General features: G+C 43.6%; 2 protein-coding genes across 4 annotated transcripts; both read right to left on the bottom strand.

Annotated features, from left to right (window-relative positions):
- Positions 1-535: 535 nt before the first annotated feature.
- serpinf2b (serpin peptidase inhibitor, clade F (alpha-2 antiplasmin, pigment epithelium derived factor), member 2b) lies at positions 536-3,762 on the bottom strand. 2 transcript variants are annotated; one of them, XM_056441153.1, is made up of 10 exons: positions 3,563-3,762; positions 3,106-3,238; positions 2,916-2,984; positions 2,721-2,795; positions 2,333-2,612; positions 2,080-2,223; positions 1,790-1,978; positions 1,462-1,604; positions 1,111-1,315; positions 536-1,007 (listed from the first exon to the last, which is right to left on the bottom strand). In XM_056441153.1, exons 3-10 carry the CDS (start codon positions 2,967-2,969, stop codon positions 655-657), a joined length of 1,443 nt encoding a protein of 480 aa, XP_056297128.1. In that variant the 5' UTR covers positions 2,970-2,984; positions 3,106-3,238; positions 3,563-3,762; the 3' UTR covers positions 536-654. The 2 variants fall into 2 exon arrangements, with proteins under 2 accessions (XP_056297128.1, XP_056297130.1); XM_056441155.1 differs by lacking the exon at positions 3,106-3,238.
- Positions 3,763-4,317: 555 nt separating this feature from the next.
- Positions 4,318-19,394, bottom strand: wdr81 (WD repeat domain 81). 2 transcript variants are annotated; one of them, XM_056441147.1, is made up of 12 exons: positions 19,166-19,394; positions 17,354-17,859; positions 12,934-16,475; positions 12,742-12,849; positions 12,421-12,620; positions 12,103-12,284; positions 11,680-11,845; positions 10,747-10,912; positions 9,809-10,621; positions 8,995-9,140; positions 8,695-8,877; positions 4,318-6,022 (listed from the first exon to the last, which is right to left on the bottom strand). In XM_056441147.1, the coding sequence occupies exons 2-12, from the start codon at positions 17,713-17,715 to the stop codon at positions 5,696-5,698; spliced, it is 6,195 nt and encodes a 2,064-aa protein (XP_056297122.1). In that variant the 5' UTR covers positions 17,716-17,859; positions 19,166-19,394; the 3' UTR covers positions 4,318-5,695. The 2 variants fall into 2 exon arrangements, with proteins under 2 accessions (XP_056297122.1, XP_056297123.1); XM_056441148.1 differs by lacking the exon at positions 19,166-19,394 and adding an exon at positions 16,582-16,622 and having other exon boundaries at positions 17,354-17,530.
- Between the last annotated feature and the right edge of the window lie 447 nt (positions 19,395-19,841).

The following is a 19,841-nucleotide window of genomic DNA, read 5'->3' as shown; positions in this document are numbered from 1 at the left end:
CGAATGTCAGCGCCAAACATAAGGTGACGTCACGCGCTTAGTGCGACGCATTCATATCCGCATTAAAATGGGAGTTTTTATTCCCCACGATAGCGCATACTTAGATCCTTGACCTTGCGATATTTAATCACAAACGTGTTGACTTAAATACTATTATACATTTAGAGTCGACAATAAACTGATAGAACAAATACATATATTTAAATGTGGAAACAAAAGTGCCTCTAGCTCTGTATAAATTAATTTTATTAGATGAAATAAAAAAAACAAAAAAATCAACCACATAAAAACTGATGCAGTAATGCTGGGACACTGACTTTGCATTTTGATACCTTGGAATTTTAAAGCAAAATCAATTCAAGATGGACAGAGATTGTACAAAGGGTATAAATCATTTCTAGTATTTAACTATTATTTTGAGAGTTGCTATACCAGGACTTGCATATAATACAGCACAAGCTAAAAATATTCGGTTTTTTACATGGGACCAAGTACACCCTTGTGTGTTTAATCATCAATGAAACAGACACACATCTGTTTTCGCACACACATTTTGATCCAGTTTATTGGCATTGTACATTTATTCTATACAATTATGAAAGATCTTGTTCTGGGTTTTTCCTGGGATGGCAGTATAAGTAAAAGTATTAGTCCCTACTTAGGTGGGCCATTAAATGAGCTTACATCATCCTTATCAATTGGGAATCCCACTTTATCTTTGCTTCCAAGTTCTCCTCTCTCCAAAATAGGAGCACCAGGATTTGGGTTGTTAATGACACCCATGAAAATGGGCACTTGAGTTTTATCGTCCATGAGGGCAAAGAAGAAAGGTTGGTTGAGGTGAAAAACAGGGTTCGATGCCCGTGAGATGACCACTGTGGTGGCGGCAGCAGCCTCTGCACCCTCCTCATTTATCTCCATGCTGGACTTATGCATCACGCTGGAGACCAGCAGAGGGCCGTCTGCCATATTAGCAAAGTTGGGACTGGAAAACATATCTCCGAGGCCTAACACAGAACAGAGAGGACAGGCAAAAAATTTCATTAAACCATAAGAATGTTTATGTGTGGTCAAAATAAATTCAAGAACAAAGACATAACAACCTCTTACCCAATTTAGTTAAAACATCTTTCAGGTCTTGAACATACTCCAGTTTGAATTTTGGGACTTTAACTTGAACAGCTCTCTCCTTGGGCAGACGACGATACAAGTCCGAGATATTCAACCTTGTGGAAAGTGAAGACACATTCACCTGGCCGGACATAGGCATGACCACCAACAAGCTCTTTGACTTCAGGAATGGGAAGCTCGCTACCTGCACGGGAAATGGTGAATGAAGAAACGGTGTTGGAAATAAATGGAAGTTATGGTCGGAATGTATGTGTCTTTCCAAATTGTGTGAAGAGGCAGGTGTATTTTGGGCACAGTGATTAAACTGTAGAGAACAACACTATATTTTACCTGAGCCTCCAGATCATGATCAATAAATACACTCAAGGGGTATTTGGTATCTTCCATCACTTCAACATCAACCATACGCTTGTTGTCAAGGTAGAACACGCCTCTAGAGGAAAAGTGCGGGTCAAAACGAGTTTGCCACTCTCCTGGAGGTGACATCGGTCTCAGTTTTAGTCAGAAGCATAATTCAGACATACAGTATAGCTTATGAAAAGGAAAAAACGTACAAACATTGGGAGATTTCATTGGTTATTTCCACTGATAGTTTGAGAAATGACAAAAATGATTCTTTCAAAAAGAAGCTAAAGACATGACTATGGTGACATTTCACCTTTGAAGTGGACAGCATTGATGAGCATGAGGAGCAGATTTGGTGGTAAAGCAGTCAGGAAGTCGACCATCTTTCCATTTGTAGCATTCTCTACCCAGTTGTTTATCTGCTGCAGGCTCTCCAATACTGCTGGCTCTGAGTCATATAACCTCCGGGATTCAGTGACAAAGTCTTGCTTTGGCTCAAACCCTGCAACACATAAATACACATTAATACAGTAATGTTCTTGCAAACACCAGCTGTTTAGTCTCAACTATTAGTATGGTGCAAAATTATTTCCATGGAGTAACCTTGGCGCAGGAAGATGCGTGTGGCAATTTGCAGGTCATTGTTTCTGAGCTGCGCCAAAACGTTATGCAGCGACTGGTGGTAGCACGGGAGACCGTTTTCATTTAGATGATGCATCAGCAGCTCCTCCGTCTCATTTACTGCGCCTGTAAAGAATAAACAATACAGCACATGTAGTCATCGCACACATGAAGAGAGAGAGAGCCGTTTTGCTCCAGTGTGCGTCATGTAAATGCTGCAGCAGGAAGTGCATACCCAAAGCCAGTTGGGAGAGCGCTAACGATATGCTCAAAGGAGATATGATGACATTTGGCTCCTCTGGCGTCGTCTTCAGGTTATGCAGCAGCTGCACACCCAGTCTCTGAATGGCTGCAGCGATGGCCTCCCTTGACTGTTGGCTCCGGCCGCCAGACAGACAATCTTTGTCATGTTCTTCCTCTGATGAGCTCCCGTTTGGCCCAATAGTTATGGCTGTTGCTTCTGTGGTATGCACAGTTCCTGATTGTGCTGTAGGCCTACTAATATTGTCTACTTTCTAAAAAGGCAGGAATAATACAACATTTTAAGTCCAAGAACATATTTTCAAAACTGTGAAATGACCAGAACACAGTGACCCAACAAGCAGAGTTATTTAGCCTCTAACCTCTATGTGGTGGCTGGGCATCAGGGGAATAAGAGGCACCAGAGGAATCGACTCATTTTCGGACACTTGTGCATTCTGTTGAGAAGAAAGTTAGCATAAATAACAACAATCTATACAAACGTTATATAATCAGCACAGATTAAAATGATCAAGCATGATCTTTTGAGTGAAATAGAAGTCATTCCAATGCTTTACAGTGACTCCTGGGCTGCAGAGACCGATCAACAGGAGTGTCAGACGAAGGTCCATATCCTTAAAATGGAACTGTGAGAGAAAGAAATGACGTTGGCTTAAAAAATTAAATATAAATATGGCTTGGTCACTTTCATAAAAAACAAGACAAATATGGTTTATGTTAAAGCTTCTTGAACTCAACACTCTTTACCTTTCGCTTGGTGAGTATAGTTTCTTAGCAGTATTGTGTGCAGGTTTCCAATACTTCTACTTAGTCGCTCTTTCTTTTTAAGGAACCCAGAGCATCTGACACATGAAAGCCACACTAAAGATCTTTGAAGACCCTGCATCAAGATGTCCACATAGAAAGTGCAGCATGAGTGCTTTCAGCAGCTATCCAAGCTGTCTCCAATCACATGGTAATACAGCTGATTTTTGTCTCTCGGAAAAAAGCAGTAATAGGATTATACTTTGAGGGACCAAAAATCAACTTGAAACACTCTTGTGTTGTCTACAAACATTCTGTATTCATAATAAGGTGTGGACATGTAAAAGAATTAACATGAAAACTATGAATAACTGAGCAGGATTTAGCATATTCCAACAAGTCATCAGATGTACAATGATATCCCAGTAACTAAAAAAAAAGAAAAGAAGTTTGTTCTTACCTTAAATTTAAATTAGAAAACAAATGTGCTGCCGTGTCCAAAAAAAGAGCAACTGAGTGAACAGAATTCCTGAGTCACAGATTGGCACTTGGCTCAGCAAACAGTTAAACATCAACTTACATTGATTGGGGCCTCATTTATGCCACTAGGCCTACTTGCTTGTAGTTGTAGCTACTGAGACTCATAATAAAATATATATTAAATATTAAAGACCCAGATGCTTACCTACTTTGCATATCAATGAGCAGGTGACAATATCAAGACAACCTAATCTTGAACAGAACATTTGTTGCAAAAGTGTGTTAAATATACAACGTGTGGGCAAACAAAGACAGCTTGCTCAGACCACAGCCCACATTTCCCAGAAACCTCAGGCGTTGATATGTTACCCACTTCACAGAAAATAAATGATTGTTCTGCTAAGTCTAGAAACTGAGGATACATGTTGTGGCAAATAATTACTCAAGACACGGGGGAAATACTAAAAAAATTAAATAATTTTTTTAGTGTATTTGGTCAGATTTCACTACGAGGAAAAAAGTGTTCTGCAAACACAAGAGAGGACTTTGTCCAATGTGAGATCGAGTGACTCAGCCAAGCCCGGGGGAGCAAGGCTGGGGGTCAAATTTAATCATACAGAACTGGAACACAAACTTAAAACATGGCAGCAATTATTTTATTAATCCAGTTAATAAATATGCGTTTTCAAAGACGTTTCTGAAACTGTTCAGAGATTCTGGAGCTATTGTAACCAATTATCAATACACGACTCCAAATTTTATTTCCAAAACAAAGTTTGTCGTTTTATGACCATTGAGCTTTCACTTACAAAAAAACACAACATATCAACAGGTGTAGTATACTCGTCAGAGCAGCTTGAGCTTCGGGCAAATCATTAGAAAAGTAGGCAAACTGCATTTTACAACATGAACGTGATCAAATCATAGAAAGTGGAGCGCTTTGTGATGTGAGGCTAATGGCCTTTGAAGTCTTTGATAGATTTATTTAAAGGTTGTGGGCAGACATCTATACTACATATTCCTTTGCTTTACACCCTAAGGAGCAACTTAATCCACATTTTTATTGAATTCCAACTTTTCTCTCAACATATTCATATGCAGTCACATATAAATGATTACATACAAAATGGTGCATCTTGGCATTAACTGATCTGTCAGCTTTTGTAATGAGCAATTAGAAAGTGTTGAGTCTAAGAACTGGCATTCACAGCCAAAGTGGCCCCTGCATTGATACTCAGTGCAATGTTGCTACAGGGTCTGGCCGCTAAATCAAGAATCTCTAAACAAGGTTTAAAGAAATCCCGAAGCAACTTCAAGTTATTTATTAGTGGATAAAAACATTCAATCTTTAAAATCTGAGTGAGAATCTCAATGTTACAATTTAGGCCATACTTGTGCAGTCGGGTAAAGGCTGTGCATCGGTGAGTGACAACAACTGAAGCGCCTCCACATTGAGAAGATGCACCAAGACTGCCGACGAGACAGCGAATGTACTTTTATTGTTCATGGCGCATAAACAATCTACTGTGAAACAACTCTTATGAAACACGCTTACACAAACAAATTATTTGATCTACAAATACTGCATAGTTTAATCAGTGCATTTGGGTACTCATGTATTCTAACAGTGAGGGAAATGAGTTTGAGGTCAATGTTTTTTTTTGGTGTTTTTATGCATCTATTTGGAAAGTGTAAACGCCACATGAGAACCGTGTTTGGTTCCACCTTCCTGAGGGCGTCTTCTGATTCATTCTTTTGAACAGAAGAACTGACCTAGTCCAAATATGTTCCCATTATATACATCGACAGGCTTTTAAAAAAAGAAATCATGGTGTTCATTGAACATGATGAATGTTAGTCTTGGTCATCAAATTCAGTGCCATCAGCCAGATTGGTGAGATCTGGTCACCATGAAGCGTATCCGTACAAAGCCTTTACTTGTGCTGCTTCATTCAAACAGCGACTTGGAAAAAGTGCACTACCAATACAGTTGACCTCAAGCTCAGGACAGGGGGGCAGAGAGAGCTCAGACATCTGGTGTCTTCAGGAACAAGACAGATTCAAGGTCAACATGAAGAGTGTTTAGCGTATAGTTGCGAGTCATTGCTCATGTCTAAGCTAGTAACCGGATGGCCCCGTTCTCAGAGCCCAGCAGCAGCAGCCTCTTGGTGGGCAGGACTGCTAGGCTGGTCAGAGTGCCACGGAAGTTCTCAGAGCTCAGCTTTGTGCTGCTAAGAGGACTCAAGGAGATATCTGCCATGGAGTACACCCCGATCTTGTTCGCCACAGTTCCGGTCACAATCTGGGAACCGTAAAGGTCAAAGGCGTGGATGGGGTCGGACTGGGACTTGTACTGGCGGAGAGGCTTGTGCTCCAGATCTTTCCACACAGCGATCGTGTAGTCACTGGAGGAGCTGACCACCAAGTTTCCTTCTGCAGCCTGAAAAGTAAAACACAAGAAAGAAAGTCACTGACTGTTGATGTCAGGTACTTATTAGTGATCGGATGATATACTTACAAGAGGTTGATTGTGGCACATTCTCATTATTGGGATAATCATGAATAGCCCCAAAAGTAACTGTAAAAAAAACGTTCTACCTCTCATGATAACCTTATTTATAAATTGTTTTCTTTTCATTAAAAAAAAAAAGAGGAAGTTTGCAAATTATTATTACATGTCCTGAAATAATCATCCCGTGCCTACTAATTATATCCATTTCTTACTCATATTTCTACAGTTTCTACAATCGCTTCAGATTTAATAATAATATTTAAAAAAGTGTTCCTGCACCCACACATAGAACCTGAATTTGGGAGTAAGTTACACTACCGTTCAAAAGTTTGGAGTCACTTAGAAATGTCTTTAATTTTCAAAGAAAAGCACTGTTTTTTCAATAAAGATGACATTAATCAAAAATACACACTATACATTTTTAATGTGGTGAATGACTATTCTAGGTGGAAACGTCTGGTTTCTAATTAAATATCTCCATCGGTGTATAGAGGCCCATTTCCATCAACTATCACTCCAGTGTTCTAATGGTACATTGTGTTTGCTAATCGCCTTAGAAGACTAATGTCTGATTAGAAAACCCTTGTGCAATTATGTTAGCACAGCTGAAAACAGTTATGCTGGTGATATAAGCTATACAACTGGCCTTCCTTTGAGCTTGAAGAACAAAATTAATACTTCAAATATTAATCATTATTTCTAACCTTGTCAATGTCTTGACTATATTTTCTATTCAATTTTCAATTCATTTGATAAATAAAAGTGAGTTTTCATGGAAGACACGAAGTTGTCTGGATGACCCCAAACTTTTGAACGGTAGTGTACATTCATTGTATTATCTTTATATATTAAAAACGTATTTAAAAAAAGATTTGAACAACTGTATTTGTTTAAAATTTCCCAGATAGAAGTGAAAACCGTCACTTGTTGATACACACAAACAAATTGAGGGGGCGATATGAGCAATAGGAATGGGCCAGTGAAAACCTCTGTGCTCTTTCTAATGAGTAACCTATGTCCATATTTGCCTAAACTTCTGCCTTTAAAACTAGAGATACAATCCTTGACCTAGATTGGGGTTAAATAAAGTTTGCTCATGGTTGCGCACTGTTGACAACAGTTGGGTACAACTTTCACCATCTCTGCACCACTTAGTATCACTACCTTTGGTGAATGTACAATCAAAAGTCTGGTGGCTGATCATCTTCTGGAATATTTATCATCCAAGAGTAGAGCCACACCTTCCAGCTTGTGTGTGTGATGTGGTCAAGGAAAACAACCCATAAAACTGATCTAGACAACCAATCAGGAGGAGAAGTCAGGCAGAGGGACGTAATGTGGGTCACTCAAGAGAAGAGAAAAAAAGTCAAGAAAAGTGACAAGAGATTAACTGACTGATCCAAAAGTTTCCACCGCTTACCCCGAAGCCCGCTTGCAATTTATTACCCACTAGATTCTGAGGTTGATGCACCGAAACCAACTCTGTGGCCAACAGAAGAGAATATAAACACTCATCTGGCTCTCACATCTTGTTGCTCAAAAGACATTTTGTATAAACACATCATCCACATATACTGGTTTATAAATCTTAAGTGAACAACAAATACACAAAAAGAAATGACCTTCCTTCCAGTAAAAGCCTACAGGCCTGTTGTATTTGATTGTATGCCGATGATGCAACCCCCTTAAAACCAGACTATCCGTCTCTTATTTCAGAAATCACGCCATGCTGACAACTCAACAAAGTAATGGAGTCACGATAGAGAAGCTGTTCACTTGTGTTTGGCTACAAGTTTATCTGGTAGACAAACAAAGTTGGACTACAGCATAGAGAGTGACCGCCCACGTATGTGACACAGTGAATCACAGTCCACGTCTCGAGTCAACAACTTGACCGTTAATGCTACACATCAGGCCTCACAAAGTGGTGCAACATGGGCTCAAGTTGGTGTGTGGCCATTATTTAATCAGAGTATCATTTTCTGGAACAAAAAAGGTAACTTGTTCCCCCTAACATCCAGGAAATCAGATAATTCTGTTTACCTCCCGAGCTGAACAATCATATAAGTATTTAGTGTACATCAGAATACATATAAAACAGAATCCAACACAACAAATGGTCCTATCAAATTCTTTTTATACCATTCTGAAAGCTCTCATAAGCTCTACATATGCATTGAATACATATATTGTAACTAATACAACCTACCACAGGTAGTAATACATTGAAAACATCAAAAGCATTTCCATAATATCTTCATATAGTTGAAATAACAGTTTCAAATTAATGCTGTAATAAGAAATGCTCTTGTGGGTAACGTCCCGCGTTAAGTCTTAGCATTCTTCATCTCTCCATCCCTCTTTTCTTGTCTCCTCTTTACTGTCTGCCATTTAAATAAAAGACCAAGCTTCCCAAATACAAAATAACTGCCCTTGTTATACAGAACCAAACCTTCATATAATCCATTTTATAAGATCGTTTCTTCCAAACAAAAGCTGTCCCCCTATTTATTGTCCCTTCACCGACTACTGACGAAGCTGGAACCCAGGGGCGGCCCTTTTCAGTGATGTAGACGCCAGGTAAAAAAAAAAATGTATACCTTCATTTGGAGGATATCTCCCTCATGAGCCGGCCAGCCCTTCAGAACGAGTCCAGTGCGTGCATCGAGCAGAACAATGAAGCCCGATGAGAAACCTGCAGCCACGGTGCGCCCTGAAGGGCTCACTGCCAGGTAGCGGATGAGGCCAGCATTCACATTGCTGTATGCCAGACGAAATTCATGCTGGGGACACGGAGGAAAATGAGTCACTGTCGAGACTGGAACAACTCGATAGCGGAGACATCTTACTATGCTGAAAACACACTGGTAATTGGGGGATGCTGTACGGCAGATCGCTACCTGCAATCCAGGTTTGCGAGGATCGATGAAGCGGAGAATAGAATCTGCACTGCCAAACACAACGCTGCAGTGTGGCGCTGGCATGGTGGTGACAGCTGTGATGGGATTCTTCCCATCCACGGCCTCATACGAGCGGATCTGTTTGCCTAAGGAAAATAGATGAGCGTAGTTACACAGAATCGTAGTAGTTACCGGCATTTAATAATAATAATAATGCATTTCATTTTTATCGCACTCTTCCTTCAAAGAATCTCAGAGTGCCACACATATAGTAAAAACAAATAAAACCGATTAAAACATAGTTAAAGCAACCCATAAAAAGAAAAAAAATCAGAATGTAATAGCTGACAATAAATTAACTCAAGGTAAAAGAAATGCCTTCCTGAATAAAAAGGTTTTTAGGCCAGTTTTAAAAGAGTTCAGTGTCTGAGTTTCCCTCAGGTGGTCAGGGAGACCGTTCCACAAGCGTGGCGCTGCCGAGCAAAAGGCCCGGTCGCCCATGGTGCGGAGCTTGGTGTCGGGGACCCGAAGGAGCGAGCGGCCTGTGGATCTGAGGGTGCGGGTGGAGGTTAGGGGAGTGATAAATTCTTGTAGGTAGGGGGGTGCATGTCCGTTGATGCATTTATATGTGAGTACTAGGACCTTGTAGTTAATCCGGAATGAAACAGGGAGCCAGTGCAGTGATTGGAGAATGGGTGATATGTGGTCATATTTCCGGACTCCCCTCAGGACCCTGGCAGCGCTGTTTTGGATTTTATTTCATTCATCGCCCTCCAACCGGGAACTTTATGATGCATCGTTGTCATCATCTTACCTGTGTACTGGTCCCACAGGTGCACCGTTCCATCGCAGCTGACGACCTCCTGCGAAGCCTCGAGCTGTCCGACATAGAAGATTGACTTTCGATGGTCATTATATGTCACACTAGGCTCCACCTCCTGTGTTCCATCGCCACGGTTATAGAGGGGCCAAAGCTTCACAGTCTTGTCTTTACTTCCAGAGAGGAAGTAATCCTCTCCTGCCAGAGGTGCCAAACACTTGATGGTGCCAGAGTGACCCAGGAAGCTCTGCAGACGTATCTGGTGGAAGTGGAAGTGTGGATCCTGTTGGTTGAGGCCGATCTCGTACTGCCAGTAGGCCAGCCAGTTGCCCTGCAGGGAACGGCCGCTGCGAGGGAGCTCCTGCTTGAGCGCACTGTCCTCTTGGGTGGGGCCTGTCGCCCAGGAGGAGAAGGAAGCCGTGCCAGAGGACGGAATGGTGAAGCTGGAGGCTGCGGTGATGATGGGGGGAGTGCGCTTGGAGCGTCCCCAAGAGTTGGCCGAGCCCAGATTCCGGCTACTATCATATTCGGTTTCCCGGGACACTTGAATACGGTTTCCTACCAGGTGGCTCCCAAACGTGCCCGACTCAATGAGGGAGTCTCCCACCATGGTGGAGTTGGTCTCGGGTGCGGGGAATGGGCTGCAACCAAAGCTTCTGCCAAAAGTGGAGGAAACACCTGTGGAGGGCGGCGGTAGCTCCACCTTCGACGTCTCTGAACTCCCCTGATGCAAACTCTGGTGGTAGGACTGGGCCAACTGCCAGACCAGCTCGTGGTTGGGAACCAGTTTCCGTATTGCCATGTCACCTACCGAAATCACAACAGAGAACGGATTCATAGTGTAAAGATATGTGATTTTAGCACATAATATACAGCCTCCTACCGACAGGTTATTATCGATTTAATTTAGCAGAAGATGAGCAATTTCCTACCTATGAGGCAGTTGAAGGGGATGTAGGAGGCATGGGCCATCTCAGGGTTAAAAACAGTCTGCAGCTCCTCCAATACACCCAACTCATATGTCACATTTGTGTTTTCAGGTGTGCAGACGTCCACAACCGTGACTTCTCCCACAACTCTGCAAGGGGCGCTGTCCAGCTACATGATGAATGAGAAAAATCACCACATCTCAAAAGACATAACTACATGAAGAAAATAACCATCCTGCCATGCTCACAAATGCATACACTACCGTTCAAAAGTTTGGGGTCATCCAGACAATTTTGTGTCTTCCATGAAAACTCACTTTTATTTATCAAATGAATTGAAAATTGAATAGAAAATATAGTCAAGACATTGACAAGGTTAGAAATAATGATTAATATTTGAAGTATTAATTTTGTTCTTCAAACTTCAAGCTCAAAGGAAGGCCAGTTGTATAGCTCATATCACCAGCATAACTGTTTTCAGCTGTGCTAACATAATTGCACGGGTTTTCTAATCAGATATTAGTCTTCTAAGGCGATTAGCAAACACAATGTACCATTAGAACACTGGAGTGACAGTTGATGGAAATGGGCCTCTATACACCTCTGGAGATATTTCATTAGAAACCAGACACTTCCACCTAGAATAGTCATTTACCACATTAACAATGTATAGTGTGTGTTTTTGACTAATGTTATCTTTATTGAAAAAACAGTGCTTTTCTTTGAAAAATAAAGACATTTCTAAGTGACTCCAAACTTTTGAACGGTAGTGTATACTCTCTCCATCTGTTTGTATTCAACGTTTCCGTCTCATCTCTATTTTCATCGGCCTTCCTGTCATTATTTTTGTAAAGCTCTTTCTGATAGATGTGCTTGTTGAAAGCGGCATTACGTTTGTCAGTCTTGTGATTCCTTGTGCGTGCGTGTCAGTCATACCTGAGGCTGCAAAAAATGCAGCAGAGAGAAAACTGCAAAGAAGCGCCGCAGAGTGTCAGCCATATGCTGCTGCACCATCTCCCTCCCGATGCGCAGACAGATGAGAGCCATCAGGCTGAGTGTTTTGAGACAGACGGCAGTGCGTGTCTGCACCCCGCTGGGGAACCTGAGAACAGCAGAATGGGTAAAACCGAGCAGAGGACTAATGACAGACCTTTTGTAATATTATTCTGATTCTACTCTAATGTAACACAAAAGTTAAAGACATTGCACTTCCAAAAATATGAAGAGTTCATAAAAAGGCAAATTAATGTTTTACAATACTTCTATTTTGCATGTTGTTTTTGAGTATTTGAACACCATCATGGATTATACCTCAATTTACATCTAGAGTATGTGCATGGTTGAATGTGTGTTATTTACCCCATGCGGGGGGTGGTGAGCAAGTCCAGTAGTGGGAGGAGCACATCCTGGTTGATCTTCATAAGCATGTCCATTAGAGTGGTGTCAGAGAGAAAGACAATGATCTTCTGCGTAAGTGCCACCGCTCCAAGCAGACTCGCCTCCTTACGCGTGTTAAGACGCTGCGAAGAAGGAGGAGCAACCTGGAAACATACATATTTGTTAATTTACCTAGAAAAGTAATTTGGTGCAAATGTCTTTCCCCCCCACCAAAAAAATATCACGCTTTACGAGCCAAACTTTTGTTGTTGTTGTGTGCGTTACTGCAATTTGCCTTACTAGATATCCTATATAAGGCAGGTACTGGTAAGTTAGTACAGGCTCTCCATAAAGTTGAGCTATGTAGATGAGACAGTCCAGCACAGGTCCAGCTGTCTGGTCGCCAACAACAGGTTTCTTCTCATACACGCTGCCCATTCCCACACTCTCCAGACCGCTCTCCTCCGATGCACCGGCCACAAACTGGTGTTTCTCAAGTCCTGCAGGCAGAGAGCACAATGAGGTCAAGCAGTCCTCCTTTTGGCATTTGTCAAAATTGCTAAATAAAAAAAAATTAGGAATGAGTTAATTGAAATGTTGTCATGTTCTGCATGTACGTACCAATGTAACAATTTGTGAGCAATCGAAGCAAATTTTTGGCGACGTATCGCGAAGTCACCGTTGGTCCAAGCTTTGCCGACAGCCACCGAACCGTTTTGCAGACTGTATCTGTTTGTGGAGAAATCAGTGAAATCATTAGAAGTTATCAATTATCAAACAAATGATTTACATGAACCTCAATCATTCCCTCACCGAGAAGAATCTTTTGCTCTTTCTCCCCAGACTCTTCAGATGCATCGTGGTCATCCTCCTCCTGCTCTCCCACGATGCCTTTCTCAGTCGGTTCCAGTGCCATTCCATTCACAAACTCACCCTCCAGAGTGGCAACTGTAGCTCCTGAGGCTTCTGTGCAACCAGAGAGCGTTAGCTCCAGGCTGGTCGCGGTAGGGTCATCTGTCCCCTCATGACCCTCAGTCGTCTCAGTCAACTCCTCTTCCTCCAGCTCTCCTCCCTCCTCTCCCTCACTAGCCTGTTTCAGGTCCTGGCTGCTGTCGGCCGATTTGAGACTGACTCGATCCCGCATCGAGTCTCCATCACCCAGTGAGAGCTCACTTGTGCTGCTTTTGTCACTTAGTTTACCCACACTGTGGGACTCCTGGTCTTGATCCTTAACGGCAGAGTTCTGGCTCTGCGGTTTCCCAGCAGCCACCCCTGCTCCACTGTTGTCATAGAACCCATTCTGAAAGTCCTCCGCCTCTGACAGAAACACTTGATCACTGAGACTGATGCCAGAGGAGTAATCGATCATCCCCGTCTCTCCCACTCCCCCGACTCCACCACTGGCCCCACTGCCACCTCCCATATTCCCACTAACAGACCCAGACGATGGCCTCACCTCGCTGCACTGAAAGTCCTCTTCCTCTTCAAGGTTACATGTGCCAACAATTAGCCCTTTGCAAGCCTCCCCGCTCGAGCCCGAGATGCAGCTCTCAAAACCAGTGATGACCTGCAGCACATGAGGGAGTAGGCTGGATAAAAAGGCTTGCAGGCCGAGCCTCACTATCAGCTGCAGAATGAAACAGTCCGTGTAGAGATAGAAACGTCCACGCAGGTAGTGAGGGTTTTCATAAACGGTGATCAGTGGCTTCAGCAAGTACTTGCCTGCATTTCTGGGACCCAGTACTCGGGAGATGGGCTCAAAAAGGTACCAGGCTGCATAGACGGCAGTGGACTCCTCAAGCATGAGGGCCAGAATGAAGGGCAAGAGAATCTCAAGGCCCTCAGCTGTGATGTTACCCCGCAACAGGGTCTCAAGCTGCTGCCACAGGTGGAAGACAACATCTCTTCCTTGAAGACTACACGTGGTATCCATCTTGGCGTGGTAGGAAAAGATGAAGCGATGAAGTGGTGCAAAATAGGAAGGGAAAGGAAAGGGCGAGATGATCGAGTTCAATAACTGGCAGGGGTTTGGGGGAGGAAGACCGTCGCAGATGGGCTCATATTTGAAAAGCAGCGGGCGAGGGCAATCCGGTTCTTCGCTTTGTGCCAATCCAGAGTGCTTCTCTAAGAGCAGCAGTGTCTTCAGAGCATCATGCAAAGACAGCGGCACGTCACGGAGGCTGGCAGAGCAGAGCTTGATAACAGCTTGGAAACGCTGTCTCAGGGGGGTGCCTGGTTTCAGTCTCCTCAGTTTAGAGTGGGAGAATATCTCAGCGATGAGAACACCGAAGGCCTGCATGTCTCTTTGATAGAGCTGTGTCAGAGAGGGTAGAGATTCAATTCGGACGCCGTCTCTCGTGCAGTCAGGATGCCCCACTTCAGCGTGCAGACTCTTGACGAGGAAGTTGTTCAACTTCTCCAGCTCATCCAAAGGCTGCAGCGGGTTGAAGCCTTCCGGGAGGAGGATCTTGATTTCCTCTGCATTGGCAGCGGGCACAGTCCCCTCCACATGCTTTTTGTTCGTTGGCCCACCTCTTTGTAACATGGCACTGCGTAAACCAGGGCCGAAGCCGCTCGTGAATTCACCGGGGAAAGAACTTGGGGACTGCGAGACAATAAGTGCTGCGTGCTCTCCTCCCAGCTTCCCCACTGCCGTGCTGATGCTCGGCATGGAGCAGGAAGCAGAGCTGGAGGAGCCAGTGGACGCCAATGAGTCCAGAGCTTCCATACCTTGTTCAAGCTCTTCGTCTCTGTCTACCATGGTCCAGCCACTGGACTCGCACCCGGTGGACTCTTGCACCAGTCCATCCACGGTGTCGGCCACGGCGTCGAGTCGCGGGATGTGTAGCGAAGGCACATTAAGAGCAGCAAGGCCGAGGAGGGGAGGTTCGGCGGGGGCGTACTGGGAAGGAGACAAACGTGGCGGGTGAGGCTGTTCAAACAGCTGGACGACACCATACGTCGTCAGATTCGTGTGGTTGTCCACCAGGTGCAGGCACACGTTCTTGGCCTTGACAGCTTCTTTACCGGAAAGCTTATACCCAAATGTGAGATCTATCCAGTGATGCAAGTGTTGGGACACGTCTCTGCTCTCCAGAAGGCGCCGATGGACCTCAATAAACTCCTCACATGACCTGCACCAGGAAGGCACATCCAGGTCTGGCATGTCGGGGTGGATTGAGCGGAAAATGGAGGGATCCGTGTAGAACTCTGGAATGCACTCGTCGGGGGTCCAGCTCTGCACGCGTTCCATGCTGGCTGGGTATTCATTCGGCTCCCACTGGGATCTAACATGGCTGCACAACACTGACTTGGGCGTCTGCCGCGCTTTGTAGACATAGTAGGTTATGTCCGAGAGCACATCGGATATGTGATGAGGGACATGGAGATGGTCAGACGGTCCAACACCACCAACACCACCAGAGCCACCAAGGTCTGCACCTCCACCACCTCCATTGCCCACCGAGGCAGCCAACGCCTCTTTGGTCATCTCATATGTGAAGTCCAGCTGTTTATCCCCTTTGTTCAGCCTGAACTTCGACCTCCTGAGGTCTCTGAATTTTCCAAGCGGCACAGTGAAATCAACCACCCATGGCAGCACTGGGTGATAGTTAGGGTCTCCTTCTCGCCGTCCTGCTAACTTGTTCAGTTCCATCAAGTAGTGGAAGTTACTGACTCGCCCATGGACCCAGTCCAGAACTAACTTTTTAAGCTCACCAAAGCAGTCTTTGCAAAGTATTTTGTTACCTTGGCTCACACATGAGTTGTTCCTTGGCAGGACACTTGTTGGCACTTGTCTGCCAGTAACATCGCTATCGGCATCCCCTTCTGGCCCCAGTTCCTCATAATGGGCTAGGTTGAGCTTGAGACGACTGCAGAGCTGCTCATCGACAGCGATGTCCTGCAGGGAGAGCTCTCCACAAGACAGACCTGCTGCATGACATCCCTGCAGGGCGATTAGTAACTGGTAGAGAATGAACAACACTTTGGCATGGCTGTTGGCGAGCTTGGCTGGGCTGAAGGAGACAATATCATGGAGCGAATACTGAGTGTAAGGTAGAATAACATAGAGCATCTCTGCCGTCTCCAGGAGACAATCTGCAAGCAGAACATTGGGACACAGACGGTCCGACTGAGACTTTGTAAAGCAAGACGAACTGGATGGCAAGTGGTTTTCTTTCTCCTTCTCTCTAGCTGGGGAAAGAGATGGTGACATTCTGTCAGCTGAGATGAATGTGGAATTGAAGAGCTTCTGTAAAGCCTGACGCACTGAATCTACAGCTGCAACATGGGTCTGCTCATTGGCTCCCAAATATGCTTGCACAAGTTTGGAATGAGCGTCATGCCACAGATTCCTAATAAAGGGGAAAAGACAAAAGGCAGATTAAGATTACCACATCAAATATATTCAACTCAATGGCTGCATTTATTATTCACCATTTCTATATTTTAAACACTTACATATTACATGTGTTAACTTCAAATTCACCGCAAACTAGACACTAAAAATAGACATTTATCATGAGAATTCAATTAACAAGCTAAACAGTTAAGTTCAACTTTCAGACAATAGAAACCTTCCAGAAATTAAAAGCAAGAGTGAACTGCTCACTGTCATTAAGAGCACCCCGCTACCAGTGAGTGACAAACCCTGACCTAATCATAGAAGGTAGCAACGCAATTAAATAAAGCTAAAAACAAACCTACACAAACATTAAATATGCCACAAAGCCAAGTGGATTAAATTAAACTTCTAGGTCTACTAATATTAGGGTTCAAACTTCTGATTAATTTCACCATTACTTTTTTAATCAATCATTTACTCTAAAATATAAGAAAGTAGAAGAAACAAATCGCCCCGCATATTTCGCATGCCAAAGGTCATGTCTTCAAATGTATTCTTTTGCCTGACCAACCGGACAAAACCCAAAGATAGTAGCACGTTATACTAATATAAAATGGACAAATGCTAGAGAAATCACTTGAAACAATTGATCACTTATAAAAAACATTGTAGATTAAAGATCTGCCAATTAACTTATCAATGAAGTAATTGTTTCAGCTCTACCTAATAATATTACAGAAAAGCTTCTTTAAACTCTTGGATTATGTTTATAAATTACAGTCAATTGTCATGGGAAGAGCATTTTCTTTATTTATTATGTATTATGACATGCATCGTCACATTTTACAAAATAGATCAAATAAAAGTATATCAAAATGTGTATCGTACCTGACATTGTGTTGCGACACATACTGCATGCTTTTGACATAAGAATCTTGCGACGTGCACTCCCTTTGTTGATGGCATGGGTCTCTGGCCAATCTGTAGCTCAGCTTGCTTTTTCTCAGACCCTGAATGCACACTCGTGTCCAGCCTGGGGGCAACTTTGCCTGGGAACACTGAAGGAAGGTGCGTATTTCTGGCTCACTGACGCTGTCAAAGCGGGCACAGCGCATGATCCTCCTCTCCCTCAGACCCATCACCCAGCGCGTAGGAACAAGGGCAGTGAGCTCCCTGGGACGGGGACCTGGGCCTTGCTGCCGCCGGTCAACCCCCAAGTCTTTCTCAACAGCACGCATCAGCCAATCCATGATGAGTCGCCAATGCTTGTTAAGAGTCAAACAATGTACCGCTGCATAAACCTTGCCGTCTCCCACGAGGACGCCTTTCAGACGTTCATGAAGGATGGCATCAAAGTCATCAGGGGCAGACCTAATCTCCTCTTCCACCAGCCCCTTTGAGGAAATAATCAAAAAGAAGAAATGGACATTAATCAAACTTTTATTTCAGACTCAAGGTCCAGAAAACAAAACATTGAAATATAATAAAATACATACAAAATCCCGAGTAAAAAATATAGAACTACAAATGCTTTATAAATAGACAGCTGTACAAATGTCTCCACAGCTGGGACTGGTAGCGTGTAGTACTAAACTTTTATGTTTAACAAAACCATGATGATTTCATTTTCAGAGTCATCAACCCAGCAGATAAATTTATACAAACGATTTCTTAAAACAGCTTGGAGTGTATTGACTCCTGCAGCCACACACATTTCACTGGCACTACTCTGTTGTCTGTCCTGGCTCCTCAGTGGTGGAACGAGCTCCCCACTGACATCAGGACAGCAGAAAGACTCTTCAGCTCCCGCCGGAAACTAAAAACACACCTTTTCCGACTATATCTGGATTAAAACACAGATTAGCACTTCAATAGCTCTTATTATGGTACTTTTGTAGTTCGACTATTTTGAGGAAATGTTACTTTCTGTATTCTTGTTGTTCTTAGTTTGTACTCTAGGTTGAATGCACTTATTGTAAGTCGCTTTGGATAAAAGCGTCTGCTAAATGACATGTAATGTAACTACTCCATCTCAGTCTCTTCAATAATATTCGCATGGCATTAGATTTGTGATATTAGTATGCAACGACAGATTGTTTTCGACAAGTAGGTTGCTTGCTGCAAAAAAGCAGTGATGTGATGTTTGTGATTACAGCTCTGAAGTCTAGCCCAGCTCACATGACCGCCTCCTGCTTCCGCCCCACGGACAGGTCCAACTTCATACCCGAGTGACAAGTTTATAAAAGAGCCTCAAAGTGCAGCGATTTAAAACTGCAACTTTACCAATCAAACCAACTTAGTGTCCTACGAGCCAATACCGGAAGTTAATATATTATGGATTTTCGTTAGCTGCCTGGAAAGGAAACTGTCCAAGAATATTACTAATACTAATTTAAACAGACACTATCAATACTATAAACTTCCAACGACACATGTACATGGTATTTATCTAGCTAATACCAACATCTTACGCATTATATTTAGGAACGGCGATCGCGAGTTTAACTCTTGAAGAAGACTCGCTAACGTTAGCTAAATGGGGAAGTAACGTTAGCTCACTAACGTCACCTCACTCACAGCGTGAGGCGGTAACCGACACACCGACTTGGAGCTGAGCAACAGCAGCTACACTGGTCACATGCAAGTCCGGTGTGAATACAGCACGACAACATGAACTTTTCAACAGCTAAGTTGGCTCACCTCTTCCCACTTGTAGCAGTTGACAGCTAGTTAGCGTCAAACTAGCGGTGGCGCGCGGACTTTACACATGATCGGTGTGTGCGACAGTAACGTGACGAAACGAGGATGAACAGCGGGGCGACCGTCACTTCCACATTGCTCCTCCGAGGTTCACTGATGCGTGTCAGCAGACGGACGACAGTCAATCAGAGGATGTTTTGCTCTAGCTGCTAGCTGCAGCCATGTTGAAGAGGAGACACCTCACGTGACACAACACCGGCCTCGTCTCACGTGATCGCTGCTGCTGAAGCTGCCAGGACGCGCCTCTTCTTCTGTGACGCGGGAAGGCAATTCAATTCAGTTTATTTTGTATAGCCCCAAATCCCAAATAAAAAAATCTCTGAGGGCTTTACAATCTGTACACATACGACATCTCTGTCCCAAGACCTCACATCGGATAGGGAATAATTCCCCCCAAAAAACTGAAAAAAAACTTTAAACAGAGGAAAAAGGGAGGACACCTTCAGGAAAGCAACAGAGTAGGATCCCTATGGACTGAAGCAATATATGCCATGTGTACATAATGTACAGAGTTACAACACAATCAATGAATATGACAGAAATGTATGAATAATGAGTAGTAGGCATGGACCACGATCCCGACCTCCACAATTGATACAGAAGGAGGAAGAGAGGA

This window comes from Pseudoliparis swirei, chromosome 20, assembly GCF_029220125.1.
Source record: "Pseudoliparis swirei isolate HS2019 ecotype Mariana Trench chromosome 20, NWPU_hadal_v1, whole genome shotgun sequence".
NCBI classification, from domain to species: Eukaryota; Metazoa; Chordata; class Actinopteri; order Perciformes; family Liparidae; genus Pseudoliparis; species Pseudoliparis swirei.
The sequence above is the reverse complement of the archived record's forward strand: the minus strand, read 5'-3'. Positions and strand labels throughout refer to the sequence as shown.

Excerpts from the sequence above, each read along its gene's own strand:
- serpinf2b (XM_056441153.1), bottom strand. The coding sequence starts at position 2,969 with ATGGACCTTCGTCTGACACTCCTGTTGATCGGTCTCTGCAGCCCAGGA. Across the intron at positions 2,613-2,720 it reads TGCCCAGCCACCACATAGAG|AAAGTAGACAATATTAGTAG; the intron begins GTTAGAGGCTAA and ends CTGCCTTTTTAG. Across the intron at positions 2,224-2,332 it reads GCTCTCCCAACTGGCTTTGG|GCGCAGTAAATGAGACGGAG; the intron begins GTATGCACTTCC and ends TATTCTTTACAG.
- wdr81 (XM_056441147.1), bottom strand. The coding sequence starts at position 17,715 with ATGGATTGGCTGATGCGTGCTGTTGAGAAAGACTTGGGGGTTGACCGG. Across the intron at positions 12,621-12,741 it reads GCTCACAAATTGTTACATTG|GACTTGAGAAACACCAGTTT; the intron begins GTACGTACATGC and ends CTCTGCCTGCAG. Across the intron at positions 8,878-8,994 it reads CTCGCAAACCTGGATTGCAG|CATGAATTTCGTCTGGCATA; the intron begins GTAGCGATCTGC and ends CCGTGTCCCCAG.